This window comes from Homarus americanus, unplaced genomic scaffold, assembly GCF_018991925.1.
Source record: "Homarus americanus isolate GMGI-L3 unplaced genomic scaffold, GMGI_Hamer_2.0 scaffold36734, whole genome shotgun sequence".
Lineage (NCBI taxonomy): Eukaryota > Metazoa > Arthropoda > Malacostraca > Decapoda > Nephropidae > Homarus > Homarus americanus.
Window position 1 is genome coordinate 2,895,108 of NW_024733126.1, and position 18,354 is coordinate 2,913,461.

At 39.5% G+C, this 18,354-nt stretch overlaps 1 protein-coding gene across 1 annotated transcript; it reads left to right on the plus strand.

Annotated features, from left to right (window-relative positions):
- The first annotated feature begins 9,439 nt into the window (after window positions 1-9,439).
- On the plus strand, window positions 9,440-13,484 carry LOC121869272 (tigger transposable element-derived protein 1-like). Its single transcript, XM_042370519.1, has 3 exons — window positions 9,440-10,076; window positions 12,752-13,283; window positions 13,430-13,484. Exons 1-3 carry the CDS (start codon window positions 9,440-9,442, stop codon window positions 13,482-13,484), a joined length of 1,224 nt encoding a protein of 407 aa, XP_042226453.1.
- Window positions 13,485-18,354: the final 4,870 nt, after the last annotated feature.

Below are 18,354 nucleotides of genomic sequence, written 5' to 3' on the forward strand. Positions count from 1 at the left end.
TGATGTTAATTATTATTCCCTTGCTAATAAAATTGGAAAGTTGTTTTCATATACAGATTGGTCTTGTTTTTGCCGGAAACTGTATTCCTAGAAAAGGCTTACATAAATGAATACCGTATATCTCGGCTTATAAGACGGAATTTGAACATTAAAAAAATCTGCCCAAAGTTAGGGGGTCGTCTTAATCACCAAGTATAAAATTCTTACCTCTTAAATATTGCGTGTCAAGAGTGGTGATGGAAACATGGTAAACCACTCACAAAGTCCTACCAGGGAAAGTGACCTTGACTGTGACCGCCTGTAGCTATTTTTAGCCGTCCTTGTGTTCGGAGGTGGTCAGTAATGCATATCTGTATATTTACTGATCATAATACTTATCTCCTATAAATAATTAATTTAAAATTAATTTTTTTACAAAGAATATTCAGTAAATGACTGCGTTAATTCTTGAAACTACCGACAGTGGTAAATTTAGGATATAAATGATGAACAGAAGTCACTTCATGGAGTCATGGATTCGGAGTTTGGTCCTTAATGATCACCTACCAGTTATAATGCTAGCCTCCCTTTTTCGCGATACAAGTATATAAATTAAAGAAAATACTTGCAGTGTGTTTAATGTATTACAGTATATTATAAATAAATAAATAAACAAATAAATCGGCAAATCTATTTTAAGTAAATGGAAATATTTTACTCACACCAACATTAGTTCCAATTAAATAACTGCCGCTTAAGTGAGTCACTAGTGTACACCAGCCGGTATAATTTGATGCCAATACTTGAAGTGAATTGGCATTATTTTAAATAACCAACAATAAATAAATGGAAAAAAGATCAAAGGTGAGAAACATTATATTGTATGTATGTTGTGTTGTCAAAGGAAGAGAAACAATTGAAACTCTGCAATTGTGTGTAAATGAGGCAAAAAGATAAATCAGCAACCTAAGACTTGGTCACAATTTTCGTGATGCCATATGGAAGTAGGGTCTACCATTAGACAATACTGTACATTGTGCTTCCAATATCTTCCCAGGCAGTAGAATCTCCCCATTTGGTAGCTGCCTAAAACTTTTAGTAATATTACTTTGATACAACATGATAAATTAGACAAACAATGAAAATAAACAAACAAAAGTTATTTACCAAGACCTCTCTGAGAACAGAGGGATGTAGGGGGAAGGAAGGAGGTTGAGATAAGACAGCTATTTATAGCCTGTCTTTGTGTAGGAAGTCGACCACACTAGAAATAATTAATTTTATTATGGTAGTGTTGTGAGGATGTGTGAGTGGTGTGGGGGGTTGTGGTAGTGTTGTGAGGATGTGTATGTGGTGTGGGGGGTTGTGGTAGTGTTGTGAGGATGCTGTAAGAGTAGTGTGGGGGCTTTGTGGTACAGTTGTGAGGATGTGTAAGTGGTGTGGGAGGTTGTGGTAGTGTGAGGATGTGTGAGTGGTGTAGGGGGGGTTGTGGTAGTGTTATGAGGATGCTGTATGAGTAGTGTGGGGGCTTTGTGGTTCAGTTGTGAGGATGTGTGAGTGGTGTGGGGGTTGTGGTAGTGTGAGGATTTGTAGAGGTGGTGTGGGGGTTGCATTGCAGTGGTAGTGTTAGGAGGATCAGAGTATATGTGAGTAGTGGGGGCTTTGTGGTTCAGTTGTGAGGGATGTGTGAGTGGTGTGGGGGTTGTGCAGTGGTAGTGTTAGGAGGGATGCGGTATGAGGTAGTGTGGGGACTTTGTGGTTCAGTTGTGAGGATGTGTGAGTGGGGTGTGGAGGGTTGTGCAGTGGTAGTGTTAGGAGGGATGCGGTATGTGGTAGTGTGGGGGCTTTGTGGTTCAGTTGTGAGGATGTGTGAGTGGTGTGGGGGTTGTGCAGTGGTAGTGTTAGGAGGATGCGGTATGAGTAGTGTGGGGGCTTTGTGGTACAGTTGTGAGGATGTGTGAGTGGTGTGGGGGGGTTGTGGTAGTGTTGTGAGGATGTGTGAGTGGTGTGGGGGGGTTGTGGTAGTGTTGTGAGGATGCTGTATGAGTAGTGTGGGGGCTTTGTGGTACAGTTGTGAGGATGTGTGAGTGGTGTGGGGGGGTTGTGGTAGTGTTGTGAGGCTGCTGTATGAGTAGTGTGGGGGCTTTGTGGTACAGTTGTGAGGATGTGTGAGTGGTGTGGGGGGGTTGTGGTAGTGTTGTGAGGATGCTGTATGAGTAGTGTGGGGGCTTTGTGGTACAGTTGTGAGGATGTGTGAGTGGTGTGGGGGGGGTTGTGGGAGTGAGTCATAACCACACACCACCCTCAACACACTACCTCTTTCCTGCATCACCATCCAACACTACCAACGTGCAACACACCTGGTCACCTCTACATTATTAACACCTATACTGGAGTTGATTGGGATCATGTGCTGTGTACATCGATGTATTTCTGCCCGACACTGAATACGTCATCAACCTCTAGGGTCCAGGATAATATTAAGCCCTGGCACGGTGACTCCTCTCTCTTAAAGTGCATTAAGGTGATTGTATTTGGCGTCATCTAATCCCTAACTTCATAATGGAGTTGTCAAGGCTTCACTGTAATTACAATCTCCAGTTTTTTAGTTTAGTTTATTCAACTGGTATTATATCTACAAGAGTTATTTAACCAGACGTGGACATTTCTTTTTGTAAAGTCATATGTAGTATGAAATACAATATTTCAGTATACGAGTGTCATGTTGAGATGGGAGTGGTGACATTAGTGGGGCAGCTAAATGCAATTTTTCAAGAGAATCATGAAAATGGTGGTACAAGCACCAAATTTGGCATGGTAATTCTCTAATGGTTACTAGTCAAGTCTGCCTGATTGGCCATTTAAAAATTCAAGATGGCGACCATTTTTCAAGGTGACCGCCATATTGACCTTCAAAAGTTGATTTTTCTTATAGAAATTGATGTAGTTGGTCAATCTGGGTGATCTTGGTGTCGATATGTATGTTTTCAAGCATGCTTAGATGATTTTTTATAGTTTTAAGTCCATTGTAACATTTTTATCCACATAAAATAACACTTTTAGTAAAAAATATAACAAAAAAGAACTTACTAAAAAAAAAAGTACGGTAAACAGTGGGAACACAGTCCCACCACCGAGACGAGGTAACACTCCCATCACCGATCGTCTCGTGTGAAGCAAGCATATAAATTAAAGAAAATACTTGCAGTGTGTTTAATATGTTACAGTATATTATAAATAAATAAATAAACAAATAAATCGGTAAATCCATTTCAAGTAAATGGAAAAATTTTACTTGACACCGACATTAGTTCCAGTTACCGGTAAATAGCAGACGCTTCAGTGATGTCACTAGTGTTTACACTACACCAGCGGGTAACATTTGATGACATTACTTGAAGTGAATTGGCCTTATTTTAAAAAACCAAGGATGGTTGGTAGAGGACTACTGAGTCAGTGGGTAAGTGTCACATTTGGGGTACTGGTCTTATACAGCGAATAGAGCTCAAAACTACTTTTTAAATGGAAATTTGGGGGGGGCCGTCTTATGCACCCCGACGCCTTATAGGCCGAGATATACGGTAGGTTTCCATGAAGTAAAGGGGTTAAGTTGTTGGCAAAGTTCCTTTTGGGATGAGATTTAGATGCGTATGCCACTACTGTGAATAGGATAAAACCCGATGACCGACTTCAAGTTAACCACTGATTTGCTCAACTGACAATTACTTATAGGGGAAAGACCCCACAAGTTTCGCCGAGTACCCTGTTCATCCGATGCTGAGGGCAGAGGAGCAACAGAGATGCTTTTGAATTTGGAAGTCAGCAGTGATTTGATGCAATGCAGACTCATGCCTTGAGAAATGACAGGCACACACTAGCAGTGGATTTTCCCCACCCTTGAGGAAGCCTCTGTTCCTGATCCGGTTTACCCATTGCCACATACGGTAGGCCCTCGTTAGTGGGACTAATAGGGGAAGGGTGTCCGTTTCAGCCGATTGTCCGAATTAACCGATTTAGGGGTTAATATTGCATTATATTTCAAAGTCATTGTTTTCGTCACAATTTTATCCCACTTTCCACTGTAATACGTACGTAATTTCAGCAAAAATATTACATTTCCGTGAATGTATTTTATCAAGCACAGTATGAATAGAATATCATTGTAATATAGTGTAACAGTATTTTAACCGAAAACTATTAAAAAAACGAGTAACTTCTCTTGAACATCGGAAGGTTAGGTAAAATCTTTTGTTTTCGTCATGTATTTTATCCTATTTTACATTAAAATACATCACATTTCAGCAAAACTACTATTTATTTCCGAGAATATATTCATTCAGGCGCAGTTTAGGTAAAATATACGTGTGATGTAACAGTTTTTTAACTGAAAACGATTCGAAAAACACGTACCCTCTACCCCTGTTCAAGGAGAGGACTGGGAGAAGCTGTTTGGTGCTGCAGACGATGACAAGGAAAATGATTTGGATGGATTTTAATTAAAATATTCAGAAATATGGTATCGTAGTATTTATTCAAGTCAATTAGGATAGAATATTATTGGAATACAACAGTTTTTTAACTGAAAACCAACCGAAAAGCGATTACGGTAACATCTTTTGAACGAAAGAAAGTGAAAGTAATTGTTTTCGTCACGATTTTATCCCACTTTCCACTGTAATACGTACGTAATTTCAGCAAAAATATTACATTTCCGTGAATGCATTATATCAAGCACAGTATGAACAGAATACCATTGTAATATAACAGTATTTTAACCAAAAACTATTAGAAAACACGAGTAACTTCTCTTGAACATCGGAAGGTTTGGTAAAATCTTTTGTTTTCGTCATGTATTTTATCCTATTTTACATTAAAATACATCACGTTTCAGCAAAACTACTACAGTAGTACCCCGATTTACGCGGTCAATTGAACCCACAGGGTACCGTGTTAAGTGAAATCCGCATACCGTATATCTCAGCTTATAAGACGGAATTTGAACATTAAAAAAATCTGCCCAAAGTTAGGGGGTCGTCTAAACCACCAAGCATAAAATTCTTACCTCTTAAATATTGTGGTTTAGTTTGTCAAGAGTGGTGATGGAAACATCGTAAGCCACTCACAACGTCTTACCACTAATTATTTTATACTGAAACTTACGTTTGGCAAGCTGGATTCAAATTAAGATTACCGGTATATTAAAATAATAAAAATGTATTATAAACCTGTCTAACATACCGTAAAAGAGAATTATACCCCTGTAATAAACACAGCTATCATCACACACCCCTCCCCACGCCCCCCCCCTATTTGCCAGTGAGGAGACAAGAAAGGAAAAGTGACCGCGAGATTGGGCTATTTTTAGCCGTGGAGGTGGTCAGTAATGCATATCGGTATATTTACTGATAATAATACTTAAAATTTATTTTTTTACAAGGAATATTCAGTAAATGACTGCATTAATTCTTGAAACTACTGACAGTTAAATACAGACGCTTAAGTGACGTCACTAGTGTTTACACTACACCAGCTGGTGACATTTGATGCCATTACTTGAAGTGAATTGGCCTTATTTAAAGTAACTAACCATAAATAAATACAAAAAGTAAAAAAAAGATCAAAAGTGAGAAATAATATACTGTATGTATGTTGTGTTGTCAAAGTTAGAGGAACAATTCAAACTGCAATTGTGTGTAAATGAGGCAGAAAGTCAGGTCAGCGCTGAACCTGGGACTTGGTCACAATTTCGTGATGCCATATGGCAGCAGGGTCTACCATTAGACAACACATTAAGCTTCCAATATCTTCCCAGGCGGTAGTATCTACCTGTTTGGTAGCTGCCTACTACCTACACAATTTTTAGTAATATTACTTTGATACATGATAAATTAGACAATGAAAATAAACATCAAATTTAATTACCAAGACGCTTCCCATTGGCAGCTGTAAGAAGAGGGGGAGATGGGCTATTTTTATCCCGTCTTTGTGTCTGAAGTGACCAGTAATACCATATATTTACTGATCATAATACTTATCTCGTATAAATAATTAATTTAAAATTTATTTTTTACATAGAATATTCAGTAAATGACTTTTAAATAAATAAACAAATAATTCGGTAAATCTATTTCAAGTAAATGGAAAATAAGCAAACAAATGTTATTTACCACCACCCCTTCCCTCTGGCTCAGAGTGAGATGGAGGGGAGATAAAGAAGGCTATTTATAGCCCGTCTTTGTGTCTGAAGTCACCAGTACTCTAATGCACCATAAATAATTCATTTAACATTTATTTTTGACCTGACCTGACTAGTCACGTCACCACCCTTCTTTTAAGCTCCTCTACGTGTGTGTTGGTGTGTGGATTAGTGGATGTCATCATTATGACCTGACCTCATGTTTTTAGGTCACCCTGTATATTTAAGCCTCTCTCTGTCTATGTAATCCAGTTGCCTCTGAAGATGTCTTGAATAAAGACGAAAGCTAAGGTACTCCGTTGTTTCCATTTTCCCGTGTGATTTTATCAAGATATATATATGTATATATATATATATATATATATATATATATATATATATATATATATATATATATATATATATATATATATATATATATGTATATATATATATATGTATGTATGTATGTATGTATGTATGTATGTATGTATGTATGTATGTAATAATAATAATAATAATAATAATAATAATAATTAACGGTTTATTGAAAAAGTTCTGCAGCCCGAAGGCTGAAAATATACATTGGACATAAATGACTTATTACATACATTGGTGGTTTAACAAAAGCCTTCATTAGAGAAAGGTAAAGGAACATACAGTGAATATTCAGATTAATGTAGGTGTTGAACAGCAAACACGTAGTGTAGTAACTCTCTCCCAGATGGTGTTAGGAGGGACCTGATGTGGTGTAGTAATTCCCTCACTGATGCTGTTATGAGGGGCCTCACGTGTAGTAATTCCCTCACAGATGGTGTTATGAGGGGCCTCACGTGGTGTAGTAGTTCCCTCATAGATGGTGTTACGAGGGGCCTCACGTGGTGTAGTAACTCCCTCACAGATGGTGTTATGAGGGGCATCACATGGTGTACGAATTCCCTCACAGATGGTGTTATGAGGGACCTGACGTGGTGTAGTAATTCCCTCACAGATGGTGTTATGAGGGACCTGACGTGGTGTAGTAATTCCCTCACAGATGGTGTTATGAGGGGCATCACGTGGTGTAGTAATTCCCTCACAGATGGTGTTATGAGGGACCTCACGTGGTGTAGTAATTCCCTCACAGATGGTGTTATGAGGGACTTGACGTGGTGTAGTAACTCCCTCACAGATGGTGTTATGAGGGGCATCACGCGGTGTAGTAATTCCCTCACAGATGGTGTTATGAGGAACTTGACGTGGTGTAGTAATTCCCTCACAGATGGTGTTATATGAGTGAGGTGTGGCCCCAGGCCTTCCTATCGTAGACGGATTAACACATCGCCGGTTGTTGGGTCTCACGGGCCGTTATCACTGGGTACCTGGGACCTCACTGTGTGAAGGTTAACTTGAATACGACTTTTACTGTTGAGTTGTTCTCACTGACTCAAGCACTGTTCACCAATGTTCACCTCTGTTTAACACTGGTTCCATTCCTTTCCCAAATGAAATTGTAACTTCTGGCGAGAACCTGTTGATACTCCGGTGGGGAGAAGTGGTTCAGGGGAGGGGGTTGGTATGGGCCAACTTAACAGTTGACCTGGCTGCTCCGAGAGGAGCGCCAGGTACGTCTTGACCCTTCGGTGGTCAAGGATGTAGTATGTATGTATGTATGTATATATATATATATATATATATATGTATATATATATATATATATATATATATATATATATATATATATATATATATATATATATATATATATATACACCTAGACCCCGACTTACGACGGGGTTAGGGACCCAAATCCAGGTCGTAAGTCCGATATGGTCGTAAGTCCGACATAGATAAAAAATCTACAATGAAATACAGTACAGTAAAAGTAATGAATAATGATGAATGGATACAGTACAGTGAAAGTAATAAATAATAAGGAATGGATACAGTGTGACTGAGCACTTAACCTTTAATGTAGTCAGCTGAATGCACATGGGGCCCCCATAATTTTCTAATTATACATGGAGACTACATTAACTGGAAACGTTTCAGTATAGAAAATGCGTGTGTCATTTAAAAAAAATTTATTTTTTTATTTATTTTTTTATTTATTTATTTTTTTTTTATCTATATCTGAGACGGTCGTAAGTCCACGTAGTCGTAAGTCGGGGTCTAGGTGTATATATATATATATATATATATATATATATATATATATATATATATATATATATATATATATATATATATATATATATATATATATATATATATATATATATATATATATATATATATCAAGTACTGTAAATGGAAAAATTTTACACGACACAGACATTAGTTCCAGTTACCGGTAAATAGCAGACGCTTCAGTGACGTCACTAGTGTTTACACTACACCAGCGGGTAACATTTGATGACATTACTTGAAGTGAATTGGCCTTATTTTAAAAAACCAAGGATGGTTGGTAAAGGACTACTGAGTCAGTGGGTAAGTGTCACATTTGGGGTACTGGTCTTATACAGCGAATAGAGCTCAAAAGCTACTTTTTAAATGGAAATTTGGGGGGGCCGTCTTATGCACCACGACGCCTTATAGGCCGAGATATACGGTAAATGGAACAACAGAACATATGGGATTAATTCCAAAAGAGACTGGCCCGACCCCCAAACTCTACTTTTTCCGACACAATACCTATGTTCTAGTAAAAATAACATCTTAATTTTATGATGGTACATGCACACAATTAATACTTAAGAGAAATAGAAAAATACAGTCGCCAAGTTAATGTCCATTCAAATAATGGACTCAACTCCCTCCCCCTCTTCTCACACTACACTGCTGGCTCTTCCCTCTCTGAGAAATTTTGGGGGGAAACCACTAGATTTTAATAAATAACACCTCAAACTAAAGTTAGGATAATATAATTGACATTGCTGGATTCCTTGTAAGACCAGGAATATTTTGAATATAAATGTCATATATTTTGCACAAAAGATAACATATTTACTCAGAGTAAACATTATACAGTCGGCCCTTCACATACGCAGGTTTAGCATTCACGGATTCGCAAATACGTGGATTGCCCCGCCGGAGGAATATTCTGTACATTGAAGTAATTGAAGTACATTCAAATCGCGCGCCATTCAACTCGCGCGCGGCACCGAACACGGGACACCGCCCGCTCCCGCAACCTCACACACGCATAGCGCGTCACGCCGCACCGCTCTCTCACTCAGTCTCGCTGTAACCACGCTTGTGTTGACATCAGGATTGTAGTTGCTACACTTGCTACCCATATTTACCATGGCCCCTAAAACAGCATCAAAGACACCAGCTGGAGCCACCCCTAAGCGCCAGAAGAAAGTGATGACTCTGCAGGAGAAGGTGGAGTTGTTGAATAAGTTAAGGGAGGGAATGTCGTTCGCTGCTGTTGGGCGACTGTACAACGTGAACGAAAGCACTGTACGTACCATCAAGAAAAAGGAAAAAGATATCTGTGATGCTGTAAGTGCCAGTGCTCCACGCAGTGCTAAGCATGTCAGCCAAGTGAGGGAGAAGGCAATGGTGAAGATGGAGAATGCCTTGTTTTTGTGGATAGAGGACCAGCACCGGAAAGGTGTAGTAGTGGACTCTATCCTTATCCGGGAGAAAGCTAAGTCTCTACACACACGCTTCACGCCTGCAGCTAAGGAACCCGTACCCAGTACCAGTGCTGCTACCCCCACACCCGAGACACCTCAGACACCTCCGACACCTTTCCAAACCAGCAAGGGGTGGTTTGACAATTTCAAGCGTCGATTTGGCCTGAAGAATGTGAAGATGACTGGGGAGGCTGTGTCAGCAGACACCATGGCTGCAAAAACTTTCCCAGCAGAGTCGAAAGCAATACTCGAGGAGCAGGGTTACAAGCCAGAACAAGTTTGGAATATGGACGAAACAGGTAAGACAATAAATTACTACTGTGCATTTAACCTTAAAAGTGCTCAAATACCTGTTGTACTGTACGTACTGTATTGTGTTGTAAGAGAAAACGGGATAAATGCGTCTGAGTTTTATACAGTAGCTTTTATATTTTTATTCCGTAGTGATTTACCATACAGTGTGGTGTAATATTTTTATACCAATTTTGATACCGTATACTGTATGTATAATAGTACAGGGTGTACTACGAGTACAGTACAGCTAGACCCCGACTTATGACTACGTGGACTTACGTCCATTGGTACTTACGACCTGCTTTGACCGTACGTCCATACGGGACATACGACTGTGACCGTCGTGACCAAAAATTTTTTCAAATGACGCGCGCATTTTCTATACCGAAACGTTTCCGTCCCGGGCGAGAGGGAGGGGTGTCTTGGGTCGCCTCGTGGGTACACTCACTCAGTGGAGCGCTTTGTTTGTGTTTGGCTATCGTATCCTATACTGATCGCGCTGTGAACTTTCGTTATTATCGTATTTAATTGACTTTATAATGACTGGAAAGCGTAAAAGTGAGAGTGCTGGTGGTGCTCCAAGGAAAAGGAGACAGGCAATTACTTTTGAGATGAAACTGAAGATAATAACACAGTATGAGAATGGAAAAACAGTAGCAACAATCTCACGCGACCTAGGTTTCTCACACTCGACTATATCCACTATTCTGAAGGACAAGGAACGTATTCGTGAAGTAGTGAAAGGAACAACACCTATAAAGGGAACTATAATATCAAAGAAAAGACAAGGTCCTATCCACGATATGGAAAAATTATTGGTGATATGGATAGAAGACCAGATACAGAAGCGTGTACCCTTAAGTGTTCTAACCATACAGGCTAAAGCAAGAAGCCTGTTCCAAAGCCTGAAGGAGCAGGCAGGAGATGAATGTGATCAAACCTTTACAGGAAGTCATGGGTGGTTTGATAGATTTAAAAACGCTACAGTCTACACAATGTTAAGGTGAGTGGAGAGGCAGCTAGTGCCGATGTTGGTGCTGCCGAAGCTTTTAAGGAGGAGTTAGATGATGTGATTGTGGAAGGGAATTATTTGCCTGAGCAAATATTCAATGTGGATGAGACTGGATTATTGTGGAAACGCATGCCTGAGCGGACATACATCCACAAAGAGGCAAAAAAAATGCCCGATTCAAGGCATTCAAGGACAGAATTACACTTCTGTTGGGGGGGAATGTTGCTGGTTTCAAGCTAAAGCCCTTCATGATCTATCATTCAGAGAACCCCAGGGCTTTTAAACATGTCAGCAAGCACACACTGCCAGTGTTTTATCGCAGTAACAAGAAAGCCTGGATGACCCTAGTACTGTTTGAGGATTGGTTCATGACTTGTTTCATTCCACGAGCCAAGGAGTATTGTCTGCAACAAAGGATTCCATTCAAGATTTTACTGATTTTGGATAATGCTCCGGGACACCCACCACACCTGGACGACATGCACCCTGATGTTAAGGTAGTGTACATTCCACCTAACACTACCTCTATCATCCAACCCATGGATCAAGGTGCTATTGCTGCCTTTAAAGCGTATTATTTACGCACGACCTTCGCTCAGGCTGTTGCTGCTACTGAAGGTGAAAAAACGCTCAGACAGTTTTGGAAGGAGTACAACATTTTGTCATGTATAAAGAACATTAGTACAGCTTGGGATCAGGTTACAAAACATTGCATGAATGGAATATGGAAGAAAATCCTGAAAAGATATGTGCACAGTTTCAAAGGATTTAATGAAAATGAAGTTATTTTGGATATTAGTAACAAGATAGTGGACAGTTTGTTGAAAGTGTAGCAGAAGAGCTCAGTAACGAGGATCTTATTGAACTAGATGCACAGAAAGTTGCAGAGGAACAAGAGAGACAAAATGTAGAAGAAGAGCCTGCACCCCCCAAAAAGTTTTCAGTGAAACATATGGCAGAGGCATTTGCTACAATTAATAAAGGAATGCAAATGTTTGATGACATGGATCAAAATTATGAGCGTTATGCCAAAGTTGACAGAATGATCCAAGATGCACTTGCTTGCTACAGATAAGTTTATAATGAAAAGAAAAAGCAAACTGTGCAGTCTAAATTGGACATCTATTTCAAGAAGTCCCCCAGTACTGGCTCCTCACGCCCCACCAGTGCTGCCTCTTCACTCCCTCAAGATGATCCAATACCTTCAACCAGCAAGTTACCCCTGTACATAAACCTGTCTGAAGGAAGCGACATTGATGACCCACCCAGCCCTGTCTCCTCTTCTGCTTCTTCCAATTAATAGTCTCCATGTATCCTGTAAATAGAAAATTATGGGGGCTCTGTGTGCATTCAGCTGACTACATTTAAGGTAAGTGCTCAGTCACACTGTATCCATTCGTCATTATTTATTACTTTTACTGTACTGTATCCATTCCTCATTATTTTTTACGTTAGTGTACTGTATTTCATTGTAGATTTTTTAATTTCTTTTGAAAAAAAAATTTTTGAATTTTTTTTTTTTTTTTTATTTTTTTATTTTTTATTTTTTTTATTTTTATTTTTATTTTTATCTATGTCGGACTTACGACCATGTCGGACTTACGACCTGGATTTGGGTCCCTAACCCCGTCGTAAGTCGGGGTCTAGCTGTATTTTCTTTTCCAACAGGTTTGTTCTGGAAAAAGACGCCACAGCGCACTTTCATCGCCCAAGAAGAACGCCGTGCACCAGGATTCAAGGCAGCCAAGGACAGGTGCACCGTGCTATTTTGTGGCAATGCTGCGGGTCACCTCATTCGCCCAGGCTTCATATACAAGTCTAAGAAACCGCGTGCATTCAAACACCGCGACATGAGCTTGCTGCCTGTTTTCTGGATGTACAATAAGAAGGCCTGGACAACGAGCGACCTGTTTCTCAACTGGTTCCACCATTGTTTCCTGCCAGAGGTCGAACGCTACCTGCACCAGAAAGGATTGGAGTTCAAGATCCTGCTAATCCTCGGCAATGCTCCTGGTCATCCACAGCCAGTGGAGGTGCTGCATGAAAAGGTACAAGTGTTGTTCCTTCCACCCAACACCACTGCACTTATCCAGCCAATGGACCAGGGAGTTATCAAGACGTTCAAGGCTAACTACAGTAAACGTGTGATGGCCAGACTGCACTCAGCTTTAGACCATGATCAAAACCTGGATGTGCTTCAGTACTGGAAGAACTTCAACATTGCCGGCTGCTTATCTTTGGTGGCTGAATCTTTCAAGGATGTGAAGCCTGAGACAGTGAATGCCTGCTGGAAATCACTGTGGCCTGAATGTGTGAAAGATTTCACTGGATTTTCTCCTGACGAAGCCATCGCAGAGGCGGTGAAAAAGACCCTGGCACTGTCGAGGAAAGTGGCTGTTGAAGGCTTCCAGGACATGGCAGAGGACGAGATTAGGGAGCTAATCGAAGAACACTACATTGAGCTGACCGAGGAGGATCTACAGGAGTTAGTAGACTCAGGCAAGGAAGAGGAAGAGGAAGCGAAAGGGAAAGAGGATGAGGAAGAGCACCAAGAAATAACGTTGGAGAAGTTGGGGGAGATGACCAGGATGATTGAGGCACTGAAAAACCTGGCCTATAGTATGGACCCCTCCATGGTGCGTGCCCTGAAATTCATGCGAGGGATGGATGATGCTTTTGTTCCATACAAAAACATCATGGGAGAAATGAAAAGAAAGAGACGACAACTCCCCATCACCATGTTCTTTGGTTACCGAAGGAGAGATTCAACACCATCAATCGCTGGCGGCGGTGAGGATGCAGCTGAATCCACAGTCGCCCCCACTTCACCACCTGTTATGGAATTGAGTGACGATGAGCCCGATAACCCCCGCCCTGTCGCTGAGGAGAGGTACGGTACAGTAAAGTGAAATTCTTATCTCTTTTTTTTAATAGCTTTTCTTGCCATGTTTATTGTTTGTAAAAATGCACAGCACAGTACAGTTCAGTACAAGTACTGTACATAGGAAGTGGAGGTGCAGTTATTCACAAAACATTTGTGTTTGTTGTCGGCAGTAGTGACGGTGAGGAGGGAACGAGTTGGGAGGAGTGGTGAGGTGACCTTGGACGCGGGAGCAGGAGCAGGGACGAGTGGAGATGCCAGCCAGTATATTTCGGGTGTATTAATTGTTTTTATAGCTATTTTTGCATTTTAATATTAAATACTGTACATTACGTTTCAACAAAACTACCAATTACTTCTGAGAACAAAGAAATGTAATATTTTTGCTGAAATGATGTACGTATTACAGTGGAAAGTGGAATAAAATTGTGACGCTAAGCAATGACTCTCTTTCTTTCGTTCAAAAGATGTTGCCGTAATCGCTTTTCGAATGGTTTTCAGTTGTGGGATTATAAGGCTAATGATAGGATAGAATATTATTGTAATACAGTACGAGTACAACAGTTTTTTAACTGAAAACCATTCGAAAAGCGATTACGGTAAAATCTTTTGAGCAACAAAAGAAAGCGAAAGTCATTGTTTTCATAATTTTATCCCACTTTCCACTGTGCAGTAATATGTACGTCATTTCAGCCAAAATATTACATTTCCATATTTATTTCTGAGAATATATTCATTTAGTCACAGTTATGGTAAAATATACTTGTGATGTAATATTTTAATGAAAATACGGTATCGTAGTTTTCTTTTGTATCAAATTTAATTAACAAAGATTGATGTTTCAAATGTAATGAACAAAAATTTATGTACAGTATCTATAAATAAATTTTAACAAATGAAATACTTTGTTTTACATCGTCCTGTGTATACCATACCATGGATTTGGCTACTTAGGGCTAGCTATGAAGACGCAAGAGACTGCCCTGGCGACTGTACCGACACTTACAGCTGGTGGTGCGTTGGTGCGTCGTTTCCATTGTTTACTGGTAGTTACTGGTAAATATTTTTCAACCTAACGAAACTATTACCCTTTTAGAGGTCGACCCCCAATTTTTTGCAAAATAATTTGGTCTTAAAAACTCGAACTACACACAGGTATATACGGTAAATAAGGACATGGGGGGCCAGGGGTTTTCAAAAGCAAAAGTATTATCGGATTTTTGGTTAATCACGGCATTCCCAGTACTAACCGCTATCGTTAAGGGCTTCATCAGTATTCAGTAATTTGTATGTCTAAATAAAACTATGATGTTTATATTCAAAATGATCATCAAACACCTAAAGCAATGCAACGGTTTCTGCCAGGTAGACCGGAAGATGAATTTTATGAGCTAAAACAAATATCTTCAGCAACAGCAAAATAAAAATATTTTCACCAGTATGTATGAGGCATGCCTGGGCGGCCCTCTTGAGTTTGCCGCCCCCCCCCCCGTGCCCCCACAAAAAATACATATTGCACAGTGACTCACTCTTATATATATATATATATATTAAATAGTTTGTGTACCATTATAATATTACTGTACTTTCACATACTCAAATATAGTATGCTTTAAATACACACCAAACATACTTAAACTTTATAAGTAACAAACAAAAAGCAAAAACGACATATAGGATAGGGAAAAAAGTAAAAAAAGTGTAAAAAATTAGGACCATCTTTATTTCTGAAATTAAAACTACAACTTTACTTTCACATACTCAAATATAGTATGCTTTAAATACACCCCAAACATACTTAAACTTTATAAATAACAGTTAAGCAAAAAGCAAAAACGACATATAGGATAGGGAAAAAAGTAAAAAAGTGTAAAAAATTAGGACCATCTTTATTTCTGAAATGAAAACTACAACTTTCTACAAAGTAACTTTTCTTGTTTTTTGTTGGCAAATTCTTCAATGACATTGTCAAAAACTATTTCATCTGTCAATTGTCGCTCTATAGACAGTATGGCAAGATTTCTCAACCGCAAGGTGCTCATAGTAGATCTTAAGTAATTCTTGATCAGTTTTAGTTTCGAAAAACTCCTCTCACAGGTAGCAACACTAACAGCAATTGTGAGGAAAATCCTCAGCATTATTACTATATTTGAAACCGAGTTCTCAAGGTTATACCTTTGAATAAACTGCAAAAGTTCAAGGGGGCCTTCTTTCCACGTCTGTATTCTGTCTTTAATAGTTATAGCAGCAACAGCAACAAAATTCTGAAGTCTTTTTCTCTGAACGAGGAACTCCTTTTTATCAATGTCGTCGTGATCGTGATCTATTTGACACTCATATTTATCATCCAAAAGATTCAATGGGGGTAAGGAAGGCATATTTCTCAGCAAGTTCATGAAGCTGTTGAAATCTCAAAGTTATTTCTTGGATCACTCTGTCCAGCGAAGAAAACATTTCTCTCCTCAATTCAATGTCGCATGGCAATTCAGCATCTCGTGATCCTTCACCAAACATTTGTTTCTTCTTTTTGGGTCGACGCTGACGCTCCATGACTATCCCCAGATCATTGCAAATTTCTTTGGCATAGTTAACTCCATTACTCACTAGCTTGTCCCTGTTTTCAACTAGAAATGTTTCTAATGCCCTGAGTTTTATATCACATTGTTGTATGTTCAAGCCCTTGGTTTGGAGGTAAGTCTGTGTGTCGTTAATTTCTAGAAGGACGGGTCCCCACAGGCCAAGAAAGCACAAAAAGGAAAATGATTGCAACGCACCAAGTAGAACACCAGCATCTGCCCTGGTAGCTGTATTTTCTTCTTCACCAGTTAACTTTTCTAGGGCACTTAAGATTTTTGAGAAATGTTTCTTTACAACACTTACAGCTTCTCCCCTCGCACTCCACCGAGTTTCTATTATGCGCTTGACACTTTGACCAGTGACTGAAGTTAGAACATCCCAGCGATGGGTTGATGAAGAAAAAAATACAAACAAACGTTCCACACATCCAAAAAAGGTAACAGAATTCACAGCAACAGAAGCTGCATGAACACCCGCCAAATTCAGCGAGTGATTTGTACAAGCGACAAATTCTGCTTTTTTATTAATTTCCTTGATATGTTTCTGAACACCAGTATGAACACCAGCCATCACCGCTGCATTATCATATGCTTGCCCTCTACAATTTTGAATACCAATTCCATCTTTCTCTAATTTTTCCAAAATCATCATTGAAATATTCTCGGCGGTTTTACCTTTTGTTTCAATGAAATCGACAAATGATTCCACAACCTTCACTTTATCTCCATCGATCATAACATAGCGTAAAACTTGGCTCGTTTGATCCTTATGTGAAATATCAGGAGTGCTGTCGAATATCTTGGAAAAGTACTTTGCTTCTTTTACTTGCTTGATGACTTTGCTTCTTACGTTTTCTCCCAAAATTTCTATAAACTCGTTCTGAATAGTAGGAGACAGATGTGGGTCAGGTGTTAGGTCAGACACGACAAGGATTAACTTGCCACCGATACAAAGGGATGGATTAACGTCTCCAGTAGCTGCAGATATGGGTGATGAGCAGACCCAAAAGTGCCGCCCCCCAAAAGAGCCGCCCGGGGCGGACCGCCCCCCCCTAGCTACGCTAGTGTTCTTCACGACACTATCTGTCAATCAATGTACCCCACCTTGCCTCCCCCCCTCTTCCAACCGCGCCAGATGGTCGGTCCGTCCCAACCCTCCCCCCCCCACCCCCCACCAACCCTCCCTACAAGAGAAATGGGTGAAAAACTAGATTTTAACATTTAGTATTAAATAATACCTCAGATTAAAGTTAGGATAATATAATTGACATTGCTGGATTCCTTGTAAGACCAGGAATATTTTGAATATAAAGTCATATATTTTGCACAAAAGATAACATATTTACTCAGAGTAAACATTATATCTAAAATTTGTATGTCTAATGCAAAATCTATGATGTTTTAATTCAAAATGATCATCATATTGTAAGAATTCCAGCAATGTAAATTATATTCTGGCCAGGTAATTTGTATGAATTTTATGAGCTAAATAAAAAAAAAAATTATACTTCACCGCGTATATGAGGAAATGAACCGAGTTAAGTGAAAGTTCGGTTCTGGCGAGGCACCGCGTATATGAGAAATCGCGTTAAGTGAAACCGCGTAAAGCGGGGTAATACTGTATTTATTTCCGAGAATATATTCTTTCAGGCGCAGTTTAGGTAAAATATATGTGTGATGTAACAGTTTTTTAACTGAAAACGATTAGAAAAACACGTACCCTCCAGCCCTGTTTAAGGAGAGGACTGGGAGAAGCTGTTTGGTGCTGCAGACGATGACAAGGAAAATGATTTGGATGGATTTTAATGAAAATA